The sequence below is a fragment of the Lutjanus erythropterus genome, chromosome 8 (assembly GCF_056507025.1).
Source record: "Lutjanus erythropterus isolate fLutEry1 chromosome 8, fLutEry1.hap2, whole genome shotgun sequence".
NCBI lineage: Eukaryota > Metazoa > Chordata > Actinopteri > Lutjaniformes > Lutjanidae > Lutjanus > Lutjanus erythropterus.
The window spans coordinates 8,621,901-8,644,919 of record NC_139324.1 but is presented as its reverse complement, the minus strand read 5'-3'; the positions used below and the strand labels follow the sequence as shown (position 1 = coordinate 8,644,919).

Here is a 23,019-nt window from a genome sequence, read left to right as displayed (position 1 = left end):
GTGTTATAGTACAGAGTAAACTTTTATACAGTGTTTGAGTTAATGTACTTCTTTACATGACACTTATAATGTTTTTGTATCATGATAATTTAAATGAAACCTGAAAACCTTTGTGCACCATGGACCTCTATTTGAGAACCACCAGGTTAGAATGACTGTTTGACTATCACTGTGTAATATGGTTTGTTAAGTAGCCCTAGCTAAAACTAATGCAGTCTGCAACAGGCATAGGCTAAATAATAAAAAACACTTGTCTGTATAGTTATACAGTTCAATGGCACAGAGTTGAATCAAAACTTTTCTAAAACAGTCAGGCCCTTCACACTTAAAAAATGCTTTCCAAAGGAACTAAATTTAAGTAAATGCAAGCAAACACAAAAATAAACCACATCTGTATATTGCCTAACATACTGTTCATACAGTATTTATTTTCCCATTCCTCTCTGCAGTGCCATGTATTCCTACACTATACTTGTACCACAACAACAGTCTGACCTATTGTATCATACAGACGTCTGCATGGCTCCAGAGCCACCTCTCCAGTGGCTCCCTGTGACTTTACCAAAAAAGATTAAATGGAAATGAATAACAGTTCTTAAGCATTATTTATTATTATTTAATACTTTGTCAATGTTGTAGGCCCAAAGTGATTGTTACATTCTCTAACTGTAGAAATGTGTTCCCCACACCCAAATTCAAAAAAATGTTTGACTATTTCCTCAACTAAAATTTCTATGTCTTCAGCTCGGCGCCTTTTCCTCTAAATTTTGGCAGTGGTTAGTCTTATACCTAAATTTTATCCAAAAGGAAAAAAAAGTCTTTATGGAAAACAGAGAATTTAATAGTTGCAGCTCTAGAGAGACTTGTTTATTTTTCTTATCTGACCAAAAAGGCTATTTTGATTGTAAAGGTTGCTGACCCCTGATATAGTGTTATAGCCTAGCAGTATTGATCAGGTTGTGCCTTTATAAAAGAGCTATATTTTAATCTGGTTACATTTATTACGTTTTCTCTATTTATCTGTACATGCTTTATTCTAACATACTATAAAGTGTATGTCATGAGAGCTACTGAGAAAGTATGTATGAACAAACTTGGCCAATAAAGTTGATTACAAAAGTTAATTCTGTATCATTGTATTATATTTGCCACATAACAAATACAATGGCAGAATCTTGGCTACTAAAATACTCACTAATTGTAAGTATAATAGAGCTTCAGTTACTTTGGACAGGGTCAATTCCACATCTTGCCTATCTCTATCAGTTACTTTGCACAATGTACAAAGAATGTTATCCTATTTTTATAAAAAATATTTTATAGTGTGTTCTTGTATTCTCTGTATTGTGTACTTGGATATTTGATCTTATAGCATTTATTTATGCTAAGGATTTTTCATATGTTCTGCATTAAGCTGTTTTAATCCATGTCTGTTATTCAGAATCAGAAATACTTTTGTTTACATTACAGTTGCTCCCATCCAAGAATATAAATATATATATACATATAGAAAATATAAGAACAGAAATAGAAATCATAAATAAGTAAAAATATTTATGTGCATTATACAACTATATACAACAATATAGAAAAAAATATTAAGAGGTATTCATGTCTTTCTTCTAGTGCTGACATGTAATATTTAGTGCATTTATGTTCTTCTGCAAAGCTCAATGACAACTTGCTACTGCAGGAACAATTGAACAGTCGACCCAATAGTCTGAACCTCCAAATTATTAAAACAGTAATTAAATGATTGAAATTGAAATCATCCTCATTTGAGAAGCCAGAACAACTAAATGGTCTTGCATTTTAAAAAATGACAAACGATTATACAAAATAAATACATTTCTGTGTAATACCTTCAACTAGACTTGTACATTTCCATATATGTTATGTACAAAAATGAAATTGAATTTGTAAAGTAACTAAAGCTGTCAAATAAATGTTGTTGGGTGGAAGTATAAAGTATCTCGAAGTCGTAAATGTTAAATACAGTAATTGAGTTAATGTACTTGGTTTATATCCCACTACCGATGATATTACATCTGCGTGTTGAACACTAATGCACTTTAGATATTTTCAGTTTTTTACCTATAATATATATTATTTTCATTTTAAATGTAGAGAGAAGAGTATTTCTACACTGTGGTATCAATACCACTAAACAAATACTCCACGCCGACTCCAGATCAGCCTGCTCTTCTTGAGTCGTTATAAAACAATCAACAAATAAGCGATTGTAAAGTGTCGCGAGTAGACCTAGAAAGAGACGGAAGTGAAGATTCACACGCTTCCTGTTTCAGACTCCATCTACCACCACCAAAATGGCGAAGATCGCCAAAACGCACGAAGGTAAATTACTTATAAAAAATACTTACTAGCTTCTGCTTCAGATTACTTTTAACAACATTATATGTAAAGGGGTTTGTAGCAGATATGGAAATATGGAGGACAGACTAAGGTATTAATATGTTATTGTAAAGTGTGGTGAGCAGCAGGCCACAGTGCGACGCAACGCGGACAGCTCACATAATGGCGCTGCTTGGCTGCTAGCTTTGTAGCGTGCAAGTTAGCTACCGTCGCCGTGCATTTTTTAATGAGGTTTTTGTGGATTTGTATGCAACTTCACAACCAGACTCAACTGCATGCTCTCAATAAGAAAAACGCCCGCCATGCCGCACAGTCTCTGTTCAATAATTATTTACTGTTGTCTAAACGCTAACGTCAAAATGGTTCTCACTTGGCTAACCCAATTAGCATTAGCTTCATTTAACAACACCGCGCAACCACACGTTACACATACGTTGTTATGTTTAACTGCTCCATGCACTGCGTTTAGCAGCATGGCCACTGTATCTTGTAAGTAATTAGGATCCGCTTATTAGCGTCATTTGTATTCTCTTAAAGCCGACTCGGGAGCTTTGGTAATTAGTAGGTCTGGACAATCGATTGAAATATTATCAAATCGTGTAAGCGAAATGTGTCACAACAGATCATTGGAGATGAAGCATTGCGGTGGCTTAAAATGCCCCGGCCCACAAATCATATTTCCAGACGTAAGGGAACATCCTTGTTTGGTACAGCAAATATCACACAATCATCAATTTAAGAAAATTTAATTTAAAATGGCATGCAAAATTACCACGAACATATCTTATCTCAATATCTGTCAAAGTAGTCACAGTAGGATATTTTATAGGTCTTATTTTATTATTATCATACAGACCTAGTAATTTAACAATTTCTCACTGTCTGGTTTATTTCTTTCTATCCCTGAAGATATCGAGGCCCAGATCCTGGAGATCCAGGGGATGAAGGCCACCCTACTGGAGGAAGGAGAGCAGGGAGTGGGCCTCGACTCCACTGGCTTTTATGACCAGGAGATCTATGGAGGCAGCGACAGTCGCTTTGCCGGATATGTCACTTCCATTGCTGCCAATGAACAGGAGGACGTAAGTATTTTTGAATGAAGGGCATAGATACATTGGTGATGATGTCACAGGGCTGTATGTCAACTTTTTTGCACATAGCACAGTTTTACAGAAGTTGAAAGTTTTGTAGCACCAATGTAAAACATCTGTTGGCATCTCTTAAAAACACCACAAGTAGTATCAAAGGCTTCTCTCCGCTATAAAAAATATCCACATCTCGTGCTTTTAACAAGCAGTAACAAATCTCAGTAAATGTGTATTGTTACACACGCAATATCATATTTAGATGCACACACACACACACACACCTTTACCTCACACACAAACAAACAACCAATCGGCTCTGTTTCACACACTCATTGCAAAGCTGTATTGCACCGATGCTCCAGCGGTAAAGGTGCAGAGTGTGTGAGTGTTTACAACCTACAGATCCTCCTTACTTTCTTCTGTCACAGTTCTGGTGTTTTTGGAGCTTGACTGCTCCCCTTTGCCTCTTGGATATGAGCTAGGAGAGTCTTGCCATCCTGGCGAGATTTGACTAGACTCTTGTTTGTCTTTCTTTCCTCAGGACGATGAAGATGATTCATCAACAAGCTTGCTGGGACAAAAGAAGCCAGGGTACCATGCACCAGTGGCAATACTCAATGCCATTCCTCAGTCAGACGAGCAAGTATGTGTTAATTTATGGTGTCACAAAAATCTGTCATTATGTTTTAATCTGTGCTCTTGCTATCAAATACATTCCTGGTTTTGTCAAAGTGAATTTTCTGTTATTGTAGAATGAATCAGACTTGTAAAGATTTTCTTGTCTCTTTGTTTAATTGTTCATTACAAAGGACTATTTTATTTTTTCAGTTTAGAAATAGACTTATTTTCTTTACCCTCTTTTTTTTGCAGTATGACCCATTTGCTGAGCATCGTCCACAGAAGATCGCAGAGCGCGAAGATGAATACAAAGCCCGGCGCAGACAGATGATCATCTCACCTGAGCGTCTCGACCCTTTTGCAGATGGTAAATTTTGCTATTTTTTGTCTTCCCCATTTCCTCCCCCCTTTTCACGGTTCACTTTTTTGTGACCCCCATGACTACCAATGGTTTCACATCCATAGTTTTGCTGTTAAACCCTTCGACCACAATGCAATAGCTTGCTTCCCAGACTTGATGCCTTCCCTGTGGTCAATCCTTTGCGGTCTGAGAACATTTTATGTCATTGTACATTTCCTTTCTAATATATGATCTGCATTTGTATCCAACTTTTCAACATGTTGGTGTGGGTTCATAGTTTATTTAAGTACTTTGGTTTGGGAACTTTATTGTTATGATTTTAATGTGCAAAATTAAAGCTTTATTCTGGTGTGTGCAATAAAATAAAACAATTGTAGGGTTACCATTCTTTTCAGTGGGAGAGGTGGTTAGGTGTTCAGTGTTCAAAGGGGTAATTCACCTAACAGACATGGGTCGCAGATGGGTTGTGTGTGAGTCGAAGGGTTAACAATCCCATGTGACAGTCAGCCAAGATTATGATGGGAAAGTGCAGGGTCTTCTTGTTGTAAATATAAGTTTGAGGGTTGTTCATGGTGTAGGTTACTGGCCAGTGATATGTGCTCAGCAACTGAAGACAGTGTGCTCGTTCATAGACAGAGCTTTACCTCCTGAAGGCAGGCAGTTGAGAGAAATATGCTGGGTCACTTTGGTGTAGTCAGCCCAGAATCATTATTTATGTAAGCTCATATGGGAGCATTAAAGTCATTAACAGAATTTGTCAGTCAGGTCTCATTTGTCTTCCCAATTTCTCTTTGTCTGGGCTGTAATTTAAAAGGATAGTATGGGCTTTTGAAGTGGGGTTGTATGAAAAAATGGATATCCGTTTAAGTGTGTGCTATAGTCTAGAGTTGGGCGATATGGTAAAAATTTCCAAGTGTATTTTCCATTTTAAACGGACAAATACAACCGTTCACCTTATGAATTCAAGTTTCTCTCTTTTACTGAACTAATACAAGCTTAATTGGCTCATTAAGGCTCGAAAACACACTTCATTTAAACTCGACAGAATAACATGTAAAACTCACCAAAACCGTCTTTGTTAGTCTGTCCACTCTTCCAACAATCACCAACTCTGGTTTGGTCAAAATAAATCCTAATTTTACTGTGTGGAAAGAGTTAAAGAGTCTGAATCTACAAGCTGTTTTCCTCTCACTCCTCACCCAGCTCAGTGCACTCGTGGTCAGCTGAATGGATGTGTACTGCGCCGCTGGATGAGAGCGCTGTGCAGAGCAGAGGCTGTCACTCTGCAGACTATTGCTTTAGTTAATAAAATGACAAACATCACCTTAAAAATCGGGCAAAAACAGCAATTGGCGATGGAATCAGCTCATCGTCGATAGACGATAGACGATCCAATCGCCCAATCCTACTATGGTTAGAATATTTTCACCCTTCACCTTGACATTGGATAGGCTTTTCTGATGGGAATCCTCTGTTAACCAAACTAAATGTTGCTCTCTCCAAAGCAACAAGACTCCTTTGGCAAAAACATTAATTTTATCTCGCAGAACACAGGAGTTGGTGGCCCACCGCTTCCTCAGTTGGTTTGATTGTGTTATTGTCTGAGTTTGGTGAATCCAAACTAAACCTTTAAAACACCAAAGTCACACAATAACAGAAACAAACTAACAGATGGAGGCAGTGGTAGACTAGCAATTCTACGTTCTGCGATGTAAGATTAATGTTTTTTGGTGAAGGATTCTGGTTGCTTTAGAAAGAGTGATATGTGGCTTATATATAACAGTTGTTACTGTTCAGAAAAGGCTAGCATACATTTTGCTACTGACCTTATCCATAGCAGTATATTGGTTAGCTTCTTACACTCGTACTCTTAAGGTGTGCTGGCTGCCATCTACTGTAGGAAATACACTGACTATGAACAAGTAACTCATATAGCCCCACTTCAAAAAATCTGAACTATCCCTTTAAGTGTCTTTTGTTAAGTCAACCACCTCTGTTAGCTTGTTATACTTGATAGACAGGCAAGATCCTCGGGCTTCACTATAGGTACACTGCATGGCAAGATAGTTATAATGTGCAGTCCAGTGAAAGCAGCTGTTCTTACAGATCTGAGGGTCACAGTTTCTAGGCCTATTGAGTTTGAATTTATGTAGCTTATCATGAATCAGCCATTTGTGTAGTTTTGCAAGACTTCAAAATTGTGCCTTGAAATGGCATTGTAAGTGTAGAAACATGCAAAATTTTGTCTAAATCCACAAACGGTAATTGTGAGGCAGGTAGTTTATCTTTATTTCCATTTTAATTGCATCTTCACTTCCCCTGACAACATGAGCTTGAATGGCCTGAGGACCTCAGGTTTGGTCTAGGTAGGGCTTATTTGAAGCCTGCATGTAGAGAGAGCTCTTTGTACAAATTTGTTGTGTAAATATATTTTTATTTTACAACTCTCTCTGTAAAATAGAAATATGTTATCAAGAAAATTGTGTACCACAATACCACAGGCCCATACTAACTGTCCTTAATTTCTCTCCTACAGCAGTACTGCTTTGCCAGTCCTGTACTGCACTCTGTTAAGGGTGCAGCAACTCATCCTGTGTAGGTTATGGGGAACACAGAACTGTGCACTTGTCAGTTTGGTCAGGGTCCACTGGCTGCTTGTTTGGGGCCTGTGAGGGGAATCAGATGCAGCCCAGCTACAACAAACTTCATCCCCAAGAGCCTCTTAAGTTTTTTTCATTTGGCTTATCAGTTTCCAACAAATTTAGATAAAATTCTCCATGCATTCAAGATGGAAAATTACTGCCCAAATATTTGACTACTTATCTTTGCCCTATTTTATCAGGTACCTTTGTCCTGAAAAGGAAGTCAAGATCTAAATGTATGATGATTGAATAAGAGCAAGGGTTTTAATGAGTCAGTGTGGCTCTGGCATGTCATATTATTATTTCTTAAAGTTGGGCTTGATTTCTCTTTTTTTTGCCTCATTTTTATATTTGAATGCCAAAGTAGATGCTCATATTTTGTACTGTAGTAATGTCATTCCTAGATGTAGCCTCAAACCCTTGACTTCATTCTTTATGCTAGTATACATATTTGGGAATCTGGGGCACAGGGTCATATATGAATTTTTTCTAGTTTTATGGTTATGCCCCAAGAAGATACTTTGTTTTTTGAGTGCCGTATATCAATGCAACACAGGTGGTATACTGTTGTGTGTGAGTTCAAACCCTTTTCCAAAGTGTTACTAATGGTAAAGAGAAATTTTCTAGGCTTCTTTTCTGCCGGTTGAAGTCTGACTGCAGAAGGACCCTTGGCACTGAAAGTGTACGTATTCTGAAGAGCACAGCCCAGGACCCCTGCATCAGTGATGGCTATAACTTCTTAATCCACTTAAAGAAAACACCTCAACCTCAGCTCTTCTCTCTATGTATCTGCTTGTTTTTCATTAGAATGCTATGACTGTATGTAAGAGAGACCAATGTATATTTGTATGTAATTTCTTAGGACTATGTTTTGTGAATCAGCTGATTATAAGAACAGGAACGTAAGTTAATCTGTTGGTAAAGAGAGTCAGGGTTAGCTGGCTGTGTTTCTGCTTGCTGTGTTTGTAATAACCTTGGTCCCTAGAGTGTATACTGATGAGTGTCCTATGTTCTTGTTCGTGCTCTTTCGCGCAGGGGGCAAAACGCCGGACCCCAAGCTGCAAGTGAGGTCGTACGTGGACGTCATGTTAGAGCAGAACCTGTCCAAAGAGGAGGTAAGCAGCTAGCCATTTTGCCCTGTACTCCAGACTATTTCAGATGAAGTTGTCAGATGTTAATCCTTGAGAGAGTCCTGTGCTTTGTTGTGGCACGGTTATATATCCTGACGTTTGTGCTTTTGCTTGTAGAGAGAGATTCGTCAGCAGCTGGCAGAGAAGGCCAAGTCAGGGGACCTGAAAGCTGTCAATGGGTCCGCTGCCTCCCAAGCTGCCACAAAACGTAAGCGTCGCTGGGACCAGACAGCTGACCAAACCCCCTCTAATGCTACACCCAAAAAGATGTCCAGCTGGGACCAGGCTGACTCCTCTGCTGAGGTAAGCCACCCAAGTTTCAGCCTCTTACTGCTTACAGTTTGGATTAAGTTTGGATTGTTTGTTTGGTTGTATGAAGTACTTACATATAGTTAGTGTATTACCTAAAGTACATGGCGGTCGAAATGCCCCTAGTTTTGAGAAGCAGGAGTACCAGTGTGTTTGCGATGACAAACATACCCAATGTCACTGAAAATGCAATTTTCAGTCAATCATGGAGAAAGTGATAGATTTTAAATTAAATTTTTAAGTGCTCTTGATTAAAAAAAAAAGCCTCCAGAGCTACACAGAGTGCTTCAGAGCAAAACACAGTACATCTGTGTCGTCTTTTTCTCAGCGTTTTGAAAATTGTGACTTTGAAAATTGACAGGAAAAATGTATTTCACACCATGATGGTTGAATTTAGGCTGTGGTTTAGTTTCCGTGACCAATTATGATCTGTTACACAATTATTTGTTTGTATTACTGTGTGACTTTAGTTTTTGAGGGGTAAAATTGCTGTTGAGGTTTCTTTGGAAAGAGGGTAGTATTTGGCTTTGCTGTCTGACAGCTTTCTGTCAGACAGCAAAGCAAAGATATTCTAAATGTAGTGTATACGTTTTTTCCTGGTGCCTAAAATGCATTTTACTATTGACCCTGTCCAGAGCAATACATTGCTTAGCTTCCTACACTGATGCTCCTGCTGGCAGTGTGTTGACTGCCGTCTACTGTGGGTAATACACTGAATATGGGCAAGTATCTCATACAGCCCCACTTGAAATAATCTGATCTGTCCCTTCAAGTGCTGTACAGGGAGTACAAATATTTTGGTCAGTTTTTTGTCAGCACTCAGTGTAATGAAAATTTGTGATTTGAATGAATTCAGTTATGCTGGGTAACTACTCTGATGTTGTACATTTTCTGACTCGGTTTAATCTCTTTGTTTCTGGTCCTTTGTAGACTCCAGGACACACACCAGCACACACACCTTCAAATAGCCGATGGGATGAAACCCCCGGCCGCCCTAAAGGCAGTGAGACCCCTGGGGCCACTCCCAGTACCCGCATGTGGGATCCCACTCCCAGTCACACACCTGCTGGCGCTGCCACCCCTGGCAGGGACACACCTGGCCATGCCACGCCTGGGCATGGTGGAGCCACAGGAAGTGTACGCAAGAATCGCTGGGATGAAACCCCAAAGACAGAAAGGGAAACCCCGGGACACGGAAGTGGCTGGGCTGAAACACCTCGCACAGACAGAGGAGATGAATCAGTGGGCGAGACTCCAACCCCAGGTGCCAGTAAGAGAAAATCTCGGTGGGATGAAACCCCTGCCAGTCAGATGGGATCCTCAACGCCGCTACTCACCCCAGGAAAAACTCCCATAGGAACACCAGCTATGAACATGGCTACCCCAACACCAGGTAAATTAACCTTTTTTCTTTTTTTTTACTTTTGTTACATTAGCTTCTAAACAGCAATACAATATACAAATATCACATGTATGACTGAGTAAAAAATTAGATGAAAGAAATTATTCCTTAAAAAATGAGGCCAAGATTTGCAGAGGAAGTCACAGTACCAAGACAAGAGGATAGTATTGACAATACAGCCACCAAAAAAAAAAAAAACACAGAAAGACATGATGAATGTTTTAGATGTTGTTCCTGTACTCACTCTCAAAGGGCAGGACAGTTCCAGAACATTTAGGAGAGGATTGTGTTAACACTGGTTAGTGTTAAATATGTATTATGTGATAATACATAAAATAATTTGATTGAATTATGTTGCCTCTGGCATACTATATCCCATTCTGCCTTAAATACCAGCCACGTTCTGCAATCTGCAGCATCACCCAATGTCTCTTTCTATTCTTTCATTAATAAATCCATATCAAATAGCACTACCGGCTAAGATTACTATGCAGGGATATACCTGGGCAGGGAAAATGTTATGTGGTGCATTGATGCTAAAATGGCAATAAATGCTTTTTCACCCTGACAGATATGATTTCCTGCTTTTCTCTATTTATCATCATATTAAACTGATCATATTTGGTTATGGACCAACAAAACAAATGATTTAGTCTGTAATTTGATAACTGCTAATAATAAAATACTACTTTATACAGGAGCACATGAAAGACTAAAGGGAACTACATTTCTCACACACTTGCCTGTCTGGGTAAATAAAAAAAACATAAATGTTGAACTCTGCTATGTGTAGCGGATTGTAATGTACATGGAATTGTACATGACTGCTCTCCAAATATTGACATCAGCCATTGAAAAATCCATATTGGTCAACCACTAGTTGTATTCAGGAACTTCTGAAAGAAGGAACTACATTTGCATAAGCTAATGAATATCTAAACAACCATGTATTAGGCACATGGATCTTTAAGCTTTCCTGTGTTTTTCAGTTGGTTTTCACTTCTGTTTTCTTCAGGTCACTTGATGAGCATGACTCCAGAGCAGCTGCAGGCGTGGAGGTGGGAGAGGGAAATTGATGAGAGGAACCGGCCTCTCACAGACGAGGAGCTTGACGCCATGTTCCCAGAGGGATACAAGGTCCTTGCCCCTTTATTGCATTAAAGTCTCTAGTGACAAAAGCCTAAGTAAATATTATTTGAAAGTATCCACAGTCCTCACAGTTTATTATTCTTCTCCGCAGGTCTTACCTCCACCAGCAGGCTATGTACCGATCCGCACTCCGGCCCGTAAGCTGTCAGCCACTCCCACACCTATTGGAGGCATGACAGGCTTCCACATGCAGGCAGAGGACCGCACCACAAAACAGATGAATGACCAACCCTCAGGAAACCTCCCCTTCCTCAAACCCGATGACATCCAGTATTTTGACAAACTGCTGGTGAGCATCATATTTGTGCACCCAACATACGTAAAATACTGTAAAATCAACAGTTGAATGTTTGTCCTGTCTGAAGTTCAACATGTGTGTTGATGACTCGCTCTGTATGTCTGTGTTAGGTGGAGGTGGATGAGTCCACGCTGAGCCCTGAGGAGCAGAAAGAAAGGAAGATCATGAAGCTCCTACTAAAGATTAAAAATGGAACACCACCCATGAGGAAGGTTGGTCGCTGCCATTTCTTTGTTGAGCCCTTGAATGATTTCCAGTAACCCCTTTTAAAGCCTCTAGAACTTTAGCTTGAAGTGGTAAAAACAATTCACAAAAGTCTGAGTGAAAATAAACATTCATAACTATTGGACAACATGATGGTATCAGTACAGGTGATGAGCTGTACTTCTGTGGACAGGATCATCAGCAAAACAAGGAAGAGGAAGATTGATAGACACCTAATAAAAATCCATATTGGTTTAACTTTACACTATCTATCCATTTCTTCTCCTAAATCTTTTAAAGAGACTTCTAAATACATAAAGTACAAACTTAATGCAAGATCAACACCCAGCACTAAGCCTGTATGTGGCTACAGTGTGAATATTTGCTTGCTAAAGAAATCTCCTCTTTGAGGAGCTGCTCCTTTCAGTGGAGGTCGGCCTGCGGACGATCATGATCCGCTGGGAGCAGCAGACAAATCATCAGATCTGTTGAGACTGTCTCAGTCCACATGATTTCAACTCACTGACTGATCCTCTTCCCTCTCTTGTCTTAGGCCGCTCTGCGTCAGATAACAGATAAGGCTCGGGAATTTGGAGCAGGACCCCTGTTCAACCAGATCCTGCCATTACTTATGTCGCCCACTCTGGAGGACCAAGAGCGCCACCTGCTGGTGAAAGTGATTGACCGCATTCTTTACAAGCTGGATGACCTGGTTCGACCATATGTACATAAGGTAGGCTGATTGTGAGAGATGCGTGCTTATTTTAGTGGGTTATGATTGGTTGGATTGGTTTTTAACTTGGTGTTCTTTTTCTGTCCAGATCCTGGTGGTGATTGAGCCCCTCCTGATTGATGAGGACTACTATGCTCGAGTAGAAGGCAGAGAAATCATCTCTAACTTGGCAAAGGTAATACTGAGCACTAAAAAAAAATTGCACACACTCTGCTTCCTGCGAACTATTCTCGCCTGTTCGACCAGTCCGTGGTCAGATCAGGGCTAGTCGTTCGCTAGATTAATACCAACATGAGAGCTAGCAGACGTGACATTTATGCCTCGTGTGTTCTCAACCTGCACCCGTTGGTTACAATCAGATATTCCACTGACAGGATTTTGTTATTTTCTGCTTTGATAGATAGTCATCATTGCTGCTGTTATTTCAGTCTTAATTTATGCAGACTTGTTGACACAAATAGTTATTAGGGCTCTCCTGAATAGTTTGAAGTTTCATTCAGAACACTAACATTCAAATTCTGAAGAACGTTCGGAGGCTGTACAGCTTTTTCCTGCATGTCTGTTCATCATGCATTTCTGCACAATTACAGATAATGATGAGGCTACACTAATAATGTTATTATTATTGTACTATTTGCAGAATTAGATTCCAGTAGTGGCTATGTATGATTGGAGTTATTACTCTGGAGTTGACATGTTTTGATCACACAAGTTGGAAACAAAGTCCAAAAGGCAAAATGTATTTATTTCTAAAACTCACGTTTATTTGTTACACAGTATTCTGCTTCAGTCCATATTTGTTAATGTTAAGCCTTTCAAACACATTTCATTTAATGTCAGAAAACTGTTTGCTGTCCTGCTTGCAGCACACAAAGGGAGGCAGCACCTGTATTAACAGGGTGGTCAAGCAGCAATCTGACAGCACAATAAACTACGTTATGTTGATGAGACTGACAAGTTACACTCATTAAAAGATCTGTTTTAATTTTGAAAAGACTTGATTTAATAAGTACTGGATTGTACTAACAAAAATTAAACAAATCAAAGATAAGTTCTAATCAGAGTTCAGCAAAACTAGGTTTAAAATGTTTAAATCATGAATTAATCGAAGTTGAGTTAAGCTCTGTTGCACAATTTAACTAACACAAACCAAACATTATGCAATTACTAGGACTACATATGGTTTAATATTACATTACCAGCATGAATACCAGTACCCTTAAAGTGATGTGGCTGGAGTGCTTGTTTGATACCTTGTTACGCAGGTTTTTCTTTATGAAGAATGCTTGCAGAGATTGGCTGTGAACAAAAACGTATAAGTAGTCTTTTTTTTTTTTTTCTAAATTTGGGTGCTAAAAGAATTGAATGCAGATTTGTTTGACCAGAGAAGTTTCAATTATACTTGGTACTGGATTATTCCAGTCAATACTTCAAAGATATTGAGTACTGATACCCAACCCTAGTAATTCACCAAGGAAACAATTTAAAGTGTTTTTTTTCCAAGTGTGTTCTTCAAACATTGCATTAGAAGACAATTAATATCAACTCAGATATTTGACCTTTGTCGTCTTCTCATCCGTCCCAGGCTGCTGGTTTGGCTACAATGATTTCCACAATGCGACCCGATATCGACAACATGGATGAGTACGTCAGAAACACCACAGCCCGAGCCTTTGCTGTGGTGGCGTCTGCTCTGGGTATTCCCTCTCTCCTGCCCTTTCTCAAAGCTGTGTGCAAAAGCAAGAAGTCCTGGCAGGCTCGACACACAGGCATCAAGATTGTGCAGCAGATTGCCATCCTTATGGGCTGTGCCATTCTGCCCCACCTTCGCAGCTTGGTGGAGATTATCGAACACGGTCAGTCTTGGTTACATGTAAAGGTTTTTGAAGGTCCTTGGAGACTTGCAGTGTAGATTAATCTCACACAGCAGCCTTTTAAAGTACTACAGTACTGTTCATTGCATCCTGTTTAGGTTTTATTTTCACATGTAGAGACATATTTTCAGTTGGTTTTACACCGACGTGTGTACTTTTACACTTGTGTGGTGCTGTGCTGATCTTTGTAGATTCTCTATACACCTATGTTTTTATATAGTGACGCTATTAATTCAAGATTGAGTGTCATTTTCTTGTGTGCCTTCATACATAAACAAATTGCTGTTCCTCCTCCTGTATGTATATAAATAGATCTTAAAATTTCCTTAAAAAGCAATACAATAAAAAAAAAAGTGGCAGTAAGGTGCATTTAGTACATGGTAGTACATGTTTGGTTTAAAAAAGTATTGTTTTTATTCTTGCCAGCTAAAATTTTTACATTTAGTTTATGTATTTTGAATTTTCAAGGTGTTTCAGGTGTAAGCTGAACCATAATACAGTAATGGCTTAAATTGTGCCTAAAAGTGGTAATGAAATGCAGATTTGCAGAAATCTGCAGGCCATAATTGATCAGTAATCACTATCACCATTTCTTGAGTTGAGGTTCTGATTGTTGGGTCTTGTGTGTGATACCGCAGGTCTGGTGGATGAGCAGCAGAAAGTGAGGACCATCAGTGCCCTGGCTATAGCTGCCCTTGCTGAAGCTGCTACGCCCTATGGTATTGAATCATTCGACTCAGTCCTCAAGCCGCTCTGGAAGGGTATCAGACAGCACAGAGGAAAGGTAAGAAGTGCATTCTCAGGTTTTTGAGGAAACAAACTATTTATTGCAAGATCAACACCCAGCACTAAGCCTGCATGTGGCTGTAGTGTGAATATTTGCTTGCTATAGAGTCTCCATAAAGGGGCTGCTGCTGTCAGTAAAGGTCAGATGAAAGACCGTTAATACTTTACTGGTAGCATCAGACAAATACATTTATTATTCAAGTCTTCAAGTAACAATCTGTGAGTTCAGTTTGTATTCACAATGTATTTGCTGGCCTTTGTCTTCAGGGTCTGGCTGCCTTCCTCAAAGCTATTGGTTACCTGATCCCACTCATGGATGCTGAGTATGCAAACTACTACACCAGAGAGGTGATGCTGATCCTCATCAGAGAATTCCAGTCCCCTGATGAGGAGATGAAAAAGATTGTTCTCAAGGTAAGAGATGGGAAGATTACCTCATGTCATAGTATTCAGTGTTATGCTGAATGAACATTGGCTGTTTATCTTGTGTTGTCTAAACCAGGTTTCTGTAAATGTTATCAAACTTCCTGCGACTCATTCTCGCCTGTTCAACCCTCACATGGTTTTTTCAGGGCTAGTAGTTCGCTACATGAACACCAACATGAGAATTATCAGGGCTGACATCTGTGTCGTCCCTGTTCTCACCCTGCACCCGTTGGTTACATTTACAAACGCTGCTCTCTGTCTGAGCTGAGATGTGAGAGGACCTGAAACCTTGTTCATGTCCTGAGTCACACATTTTCATCTCTGACCTGCACTTGTGTTTTTGTCTCATAGGTAGTGAAACAGTGTTGTGGCACCGATGGTGTGGAAGCCAACTACATTAAGACCGAGATCCTGCCCCCCTTCTTTAAGCACTTCTGGCAACACAGGATGGCTCTGGACAGACGCAACTACAGACAGGTTAGCACAAAGAAGTTCAAGTTCAACTCAGAAAATTCTGGGGGCCGGAGAATCAAATGTGGATTCTGTCACTGAGTCCCCAGCTGTTTTAAGGAGTTACTGAACCTTAGAGATGCAGATGGGTCACAAATTTAGTAAAGAAATTGATTTAGTAAGAAATTGTGAACATATACTATGCCTGTCACTGCAAGTAGATATCAAAACTTGATACCTGTGTAAGATTTTGCACCAGTGCTCTAAGGGTATTGTAGAGGTCCAGAGAGGATCTACAGAGTACCCATGAGGTCTTTAAAAGTATACAAAAAGATTGAATGAAAACATCTGTGTTTAAGGTTTTAAGTCTTGAATTTTGCTTAAGTTCTTAAACACTGACAAAATACTATTTCAGCATAAACACGTGAAATAGCTCAAGCGGCTCCAGTCATTCTACTTCCCATAATCCGAGACTGCATGGCTACATTAGCCATGTAAACAGCTTAGTAGGAATATTGTCTTTTTCAAAATGAGGCCAAAACCAGAATATTTTGTGTATGTAGATATAGTCATTGAGACTTGTAAAATTCTGAAGTGTTTGGACACGTCCTGCACATGTTTCTAAACCGTCTGTCTCCCCTAATAGCTGGTGGACACCACAGTGGAGCTGGCCAACAAAGTGGGAGCAGCAGAAATAATTTCTCGCATCGTTGATGACCTGAAAGACGAGGCAGAGCAGTACAGAAAGATGGTGATGGAGACCATTGAGAAAATCATGGGCAACCTGGGTGCAGCCGACATTGACCACAAGCTGGAGGAGCAGCTGATCGACGGTATCCTGTATGCCTTCCAGGAACAGACGACAGAGGTGAGACAAAAGACACTGATCAGCTTGATCAAGAGCAACACACCTTTTTCACAGCAGCCATTTTGACAGGAAATAGTAGGTTAAACAGAGGTAATGGCTATGATATTAATTAAGGCCGTTGGATTCGGGTCACACAGGGTCAGTGTGCTGCTGTGGTGCAGGTTGGCTTACCGGAAAGCACCTGCTATACTAAAAGCAACTTAATTAGTATCATTAGAAACACCTGTGTTTACCCAGCTGTTTCATATCAGTATGGTTGCTGGGAAGACGGTCTATTCAAGGAATAATTTTTATTGCTTGAAGTGTGGTTGTATGAGGTATTTCTCCACAGTCACACTGTTAGCTACAGTGCCCCCAGTTGGGGGAAGCAGAAAGGGGTACCAGAAGCTAAGCAATGCACTGCTGTGGACAGTGTCAGCAGCAAAACGTATTTTAGCCACCTAAAAAGCAATATCACTGGAAATGTACATTGTATTTAGAATATTTTCATCACTTTACCCTGCTGTTGGACAGCTTTTTCTAACAGGAAACCACCGTTATTTACGCCAGATATCAGTCTCTTGCATTCACCCAGACTCCATTGGTGAAGTCAGTCATTCTGCCTCACAGAACACAGGAGTTGCTGGTCTACTGCTGCCTGGATCTGTTAGTTTGATTGCATTAATCTGTGACCTGGTCTTTTAAGAGGCTAGTTCAGATTCACTCAAGTCACACAATAACACAAACAAACTAACAGATCAAGGCAGCAACTCCTGTGTTCTGTGAGGTAAAATTATTTTTTTGCCAATGACAAGGTGAAGTAGTGAAAATATTCTTAATAATAACAAATAAATAGTGTAAGCTCAGTGATAAGTTTTTTGGGTTTTTTTTGTACGTTTTGCTGCTGTCCCTGTCCATAGCTGTACATTGGTTAGCTTCTGTGCTGGTACTCCTCTCTGCATCTCCAAGCAGGCAGCATGGCAACTGCCATCTACTGCAGATAATACACAATGGATAAATACCTCATGCAACCCCACTTCAAAAAATCTGAATTATCCCTTTCAGAAATGAATGACTTATCCTCCCAGTTGGCAATGTCAAGTTTTTCCAGTATGAAAAAATCGTCTTCACAGAATGTTTGTGTTTTATTGAAGTAATCCTTTCTCCCTGTTCTCCAGGACTCTGTGATGCTTAATGGTTTTGGCACAGTGGTGAACGCCCTCGGGAAGCGTGTGAAACCCTACCTGCCTCAGATCTGTGGTACAGTGCTGTGGCGTCTGAACAACAAGTCAGCCAAAGTCCGTCAGCAGGCTGCCGATCTGATCTCCCGCACAGCTGTGGTCATGAAGACCTGCCAGGAGGTACACTGTGAAGACATATGATCACAGATTTTAAAGAAACGATTGTATAACATCTTTTAGAAACTAATGCATGTTCTCATTGTCCGTCACTGCAGGAGAAGCTGATGGGTCACTTGGGTGTGGTGTTGTATGAGTACCTGGGAGAAGAGTATCCTGAAGTGCTGGGTAGCATCCTGGGAGCACTCAAGGCCATTGTTAATGTCATTGGTATGTCTCCGTCATCAACTTCATCAGCAGTCATTACATTTGAATTATTTATCTGTTTGGCATTCATATTTTAGGATTTAGAAAAGGAAAACATCTGGAATAGCTATTGAACCATAGTCCTTTTATTGCAGGTATGCACAAGATGACCCCACCAATCAAAGACCTGCTTCCTCGCCTGACTCCCATCCTCAAGAACAGACATGAGAAAGTGCAGGAGAATTGTATCGACCTGGTGGGCAGGATTGCTGACAGGTCAGTAGAATAAAACCCCAGAGTGTGGTTTGATAGATCTGATTATAGTGAGCACAGTAATGAGCAGTGCAGTTATTAAAATTCCTTGTGTGTGTTTCAGGGGTGCTGAATATGTGTCGGCCAGGGAGTGGATGAGGATTTGTTTTGAACTGCTGGAGCTGCTCAAGGCTCACAAAAAAGCCATCCGCAGAGCGACCGTCAACACGTTTGGTTATATCGCCAAAGCTATTGGGTGAGTACTCTGTTTGGAGTATCTGTAGCTGGCTTGCATGGAACTTTGTTTCCTTATAGAAGCCATAGAATGTATTCAAAAAGCTTCAGTTTTCAGACTTTTTTCTGTCTTGCCAGCAGTAGACAGTTATCTTGGTTATGAAATGTTATTGTAAGCAATTGTGGACTGTCAGGAGTCACAGAGGCTGTTGATACCTGGTGTAAAATGGGTCTTGGATGATCAGATCATGTGTGGACAGCACTAAGTTTGTCACTTCATACCTGCGTTTATAACGCATCTCCATACATGTCTTGAGTGACCATGATGGTATCTCACGTCCTCACTTTATATGCCAATAAACACTAAGGCTGTTTGTCAGTTGAATCTCCATAACTGTCAAGAGAACGTTGAAGTGTGCATCCTGCTCATATTGTAGTTATAAAATCCCAGACCACCACAGAACCTCTCTCCTGTCTGCTCTTCACAGCAACACTGTGTTTTTTTTACAAGAAAAGAAACCACTTAATGTATTACATTTAATTCACAACTGGTAAAATTTCTCTTCATTCAGCAGCTCTCAAAATTGCAAGATTTTTAAAGAGATCCTCAGGTTATTGCAGCTGCAAGCTTAATGTTGAAATCAGTTGAAACAGACGGTGTGCTCACTTATCTTGGCAGATCAGAGAGCCTAAATACCTAATTTACATTACAGCGAACCAAATGATGAACTTGTTACATCAGTTGAGTAATCAGCCCTTCCAGAAAACATTTGTAAAAACTGCCTTAAGATTGTGGTCACATGCCACCTGAATGATCTTCATGTGTGGTCAGAGCAATCAGACCTCAGTGCGTCTTCGGGGCATTCACATCTGTATTTAGGACTGCTGACTTGTTATTGGATCATTCAGAATGCGGTTTAATACCAAGTATAAACAGCCTTCCAGTCAGCATCATCAGACATGTAGTAAACACTGTGACTTCAGCAATCTACAGATACTACGAAAGTCATCTCATAATGGACAAGTGGCAATTTTTGCAGTCTTAAATTATTTAATCATAAACGTTTTGGATATTGCACTTGACCATATTGTGATTTTATTGCGATTCATATTGCAGCCATACTCCATTATCCAGGGATATGACAGGCTGTTTATGAGCTATGAGTTTGAGTTTGTTTGTTATGTGCTTTCATGGTGGTTGCATTTAATGCGTTGAACTATTGAACATTTTGCCAAACTTGTTTCTTATTGCTGTTGATCATGTCTATTGTTAATAAATATCACCATAAAATACAGCAAATGTCAAACCTAAACAACACTTTGTCCACCTCCTTCCTCTTAGTCCCCACGATGTCTTGGCCACTCTACTCAATAACCTGAAGGTCCAGGAGCGTCAGAACAGAGTCTGCACAACTGTGGCCATTGCCATTGTTGCTGAGACCTGTTCACCATTCACAGTGCTGCCTGCACTCATGAACGAATACCGTGTCCCTGAGCTCAACGTGCAAAATGGTGTACTCAAGTCCCTCTCCTTCCTGTTTGAGTACATCGGAGAGATGGGCAAAGATTACATCTACGCTGTCACGCCGCTGCTGGAGGATGCACTCATGGACAGGTGAGTAGGACAGCAAGGGTTAAAATTCCTGAATGTTTTACTGTTTGGTTATAGTTTATCACTAAGTAAACATGTAGCTACTGGTTTATAATTTCCTGCCTCATTATACCAAAATCTGTTGAGCCTTGACCCTCTATTTCTGTTCTCTTGCAGAGACTTGGTCCACAGACAAACAGCCAGCGCAGTGGTGCAGCACATGTCTCTGGGCGTCTACGGTTTTGGCTGTGAAGACTCCCTCAACCACTTGCTTAACTACGTGTGGCCCAACGTATTTGAGACGTCGCCTCATGTAATCCAGGCTGTTATGGGCGCCCTGGAGGGGCTGAGGGTCGCCATTGGGCCCTGCCGCATGCTGCAGTACTGCTTACAGGTAAAATAACCAGGAGCATCCCTCAGAAATAAACATTCAACACTGCTGAATTATCCACTACTATATTAGCATTATTGTTGTGGTTATAGTGCTAAAATCAGGATAAGCATACACATAGAGCCAGATTCAGTTTTTCATATCCACTTGCCACTGAAATCCCCTGCGCAACCCCCTGTAAACTGTTGTGGTGGTGTACAACTCTGTCATACCAGACAGACATCTGTATGACCTCCATACCACTCTGCTAGCATCAGCATGGATTCTGCTCAGCTGTGTATCTAAGGTAACTGCCAGGTCTGTCTCCCAAATGCTTTGAGGGGAGCCCATCTATGCACCTGAGAATCTTTATCCCTTATTATGTTTTGCAGGTGGACACAAAAGACACTTTGAATTCAAATTGAGTGTCCACACTGAAACGCATCAGTAGAAGTAAACCACTGCCAAATGTGGCTTGGATCTGATTTGTAACAGTAATTAAAGTTGTTTTTTTGGCTTTCCAGACTTTCTAAAAATCAGCCTGGATACAGTTTGAGTATGCCAAAAATGGATTTGGGCTGGAGGTCTGAACAAGGGCAAAAAGCAAACTTAAATCTTAAGCGTTGCATTAGTTATGGTTGCAAAAATGATGTAAAAGAAAAGTCACTGATAAGCTTGTTTTTGTTTTGCTTGTCTCTCCAGGGTCTGTTCCATCCAGCCAGGAAGGTGAGAGACGTCTACTGGAAGATTTACAACTCCATCTACATCGGCTCACAAGACGCCCTCATCGCCCACTACCCACAGGTCTACAATGACGAGAAAAACATTTACGTCCGCTATGAGCTAGAGTACGTCTTGTAAATATAAAATAATGTCTCCCTTCACTTTTCTCCTCCCATAATTATCACTCTTCTGTTGTCGTCTGTTTTGGACTGAGTGGGTTTTTATTTGGCAGTTGTTGGTCTCTCTGGGGTAAAACCATCCCAACACTGGCACATTCAGTCACATTTTGATGCCACCCATTCATTCACCCTAAATTCAAACTGTGCATGGTATTAGGAGAAAAAAAAAGAAGGAACATTGTAGAGTCTGTATGTATTTTTTTTATTTTTACTTTTGAGTGTTCCATGTAAGGAATGTCTGAGGTCAGACAAGCGTTGATTGAAGAATGCAGAGCAGTCATTACTACGTTTTAAACATCTGGGTTATGTTGTTTGTGTGTATTGATAGGCCTCTGTATCGGCTGCTCCCTTTACACACCTGCTCCTCATTTCACACCTCTGTTCTTAGATTGTTGCTTTATTTAACCAAATAAAATTTTGTGTATAAAAAACCATTTCTGTGTCACTGTTTTTTATTTCTTCATACAACCACGTTATTATATTATTATATTATAGATGAATGGAAATTAAAGCATATCCATTTGACCATCTGATCTACAAAAGAACATCAGTTACATTGATACAAGCAACATTGTATTTATCAGAACAGGAGATGAAACAATAAGTAATAGTTTCCAGGAAAATTTGACCTCCAGTATCAACTATTTTATTCATTTATTCCCAAACCAATAAGGGCTAAGTGGCGTGTCTAAGTGTGATCAGTCTGTGTATGTTAACTTTGGCCCTGGGAACTTGTGAAGAGTATTTTTCATTATTTTCTGAAATTTCATGTATGAAATAATTGATTAATCCAGAAAACAATTGGCAGAATAAAAAAAAGTTACTCCCCTGAAAAGAACTGATGATGGTTTCTAGACCAGTTTTAGGACTTGGGAGGCTGACTCATCATTACTTTAACTATGAACATGTTGTCATGTATTGCGCATTCAAATAATATGTTATGATTTATTACCTTAACTGCAAATGATGTCCCCAAAGGGAAACTTCAATTTGTTAACAAATCAAATAATTTGGTTTTCAGTCTGTTCATTTTTATTGCAGCAAAATGGGATTGTCAAACAGGGAGACTGACCAACACTGCATGAAAAACTTATATGACTATGAAGCAACTCAGTACCATGTAGTGGGACTGAAAAAACAATTTATTCCAAGTGCCAAAAATTTGCATTTGCATTTCCATGATCAATAATTTATTTGATAAAAGATTGATAGGCATAGGCATAATGTATTGATACAATATTGCCACCCAAAAAGACTCAGTAATGATTGCTGTATTGTTTTGTTTTTTTTCTTTCACCTAATAAATGAGGGGTTGTAAATTCTTACAAAATTTCTCAGTGGATCCTCATAAAGGGAATCTGACTTTTTTCCCTAAGGTGTTGTCTGACATGTTTGATCACTGTAGTGTGAGCAGGAGGCTGTGTTTGTCTCCAGTT

The 23,019-nt window shown here is 39.9% G+C and overlaps 1 protein-coding gene across 2 annotated transcripts; it reads left to right on the top strand.

The window, feature by feature from the left end:
• The first annotated feature begins 2,218 nt into the window (after positions 1-2,218).
• Positions 2,219-22,017, top strand: sf3b1 (splicing factor 3b, subunit 1). Of its 2 annotated transcripts, XM_084724422.1 has the most exons (24): positions 2,219-2,355; positions 3,283-3,455; positions 4,003-4,104; positions 4,332-4,446; positions 8,118-8,197; positions 8,330-8,515; positions 9,452-9,914; positions 10,939-11,060; positions 11,164-11,361; positions 11,481-11,582; positions 12,128-12,307; positions 12,396-12,482; positions 13,893-14,163; positions 14,820-14,965; positions 15,235-15,381; positions 15,745-15,870; positions 16,490-16,711; positions 17,869-18,051; positions 18,147-18,258; positions 18,390-18,510; positions 18,611-18,742; positions 20,063-20,335; positions 20,489-20,705; positions 21,384-22,017. In XM_084724422.1, exons 1-24 carry the CDS (start codon positions 2,328-2,330, stop codon positions 21,540-21,542), a joined length of 3,945 nt encoding a protein of 1,314 aa, XP_084580548.1. In that variant the 5' UTR covers positions 2,219-2,327; the 3' UTR covers positions 21,543-22,017. The 2 variants fall into 2 exon arrangements, with proteins under 2 accessions (XP_084580548.1, XP_084580549.1); XM_084724423.1 differs by lacking the exons at positions 2,219-2,355; positions 3,283-3,455; positions 4,003-4,104; positions 4,332-4,446 and adding an exon at positions 6,144-7,764.
• Positions 22,018-23,019: the final 1,002 nt, after the last annotated feature.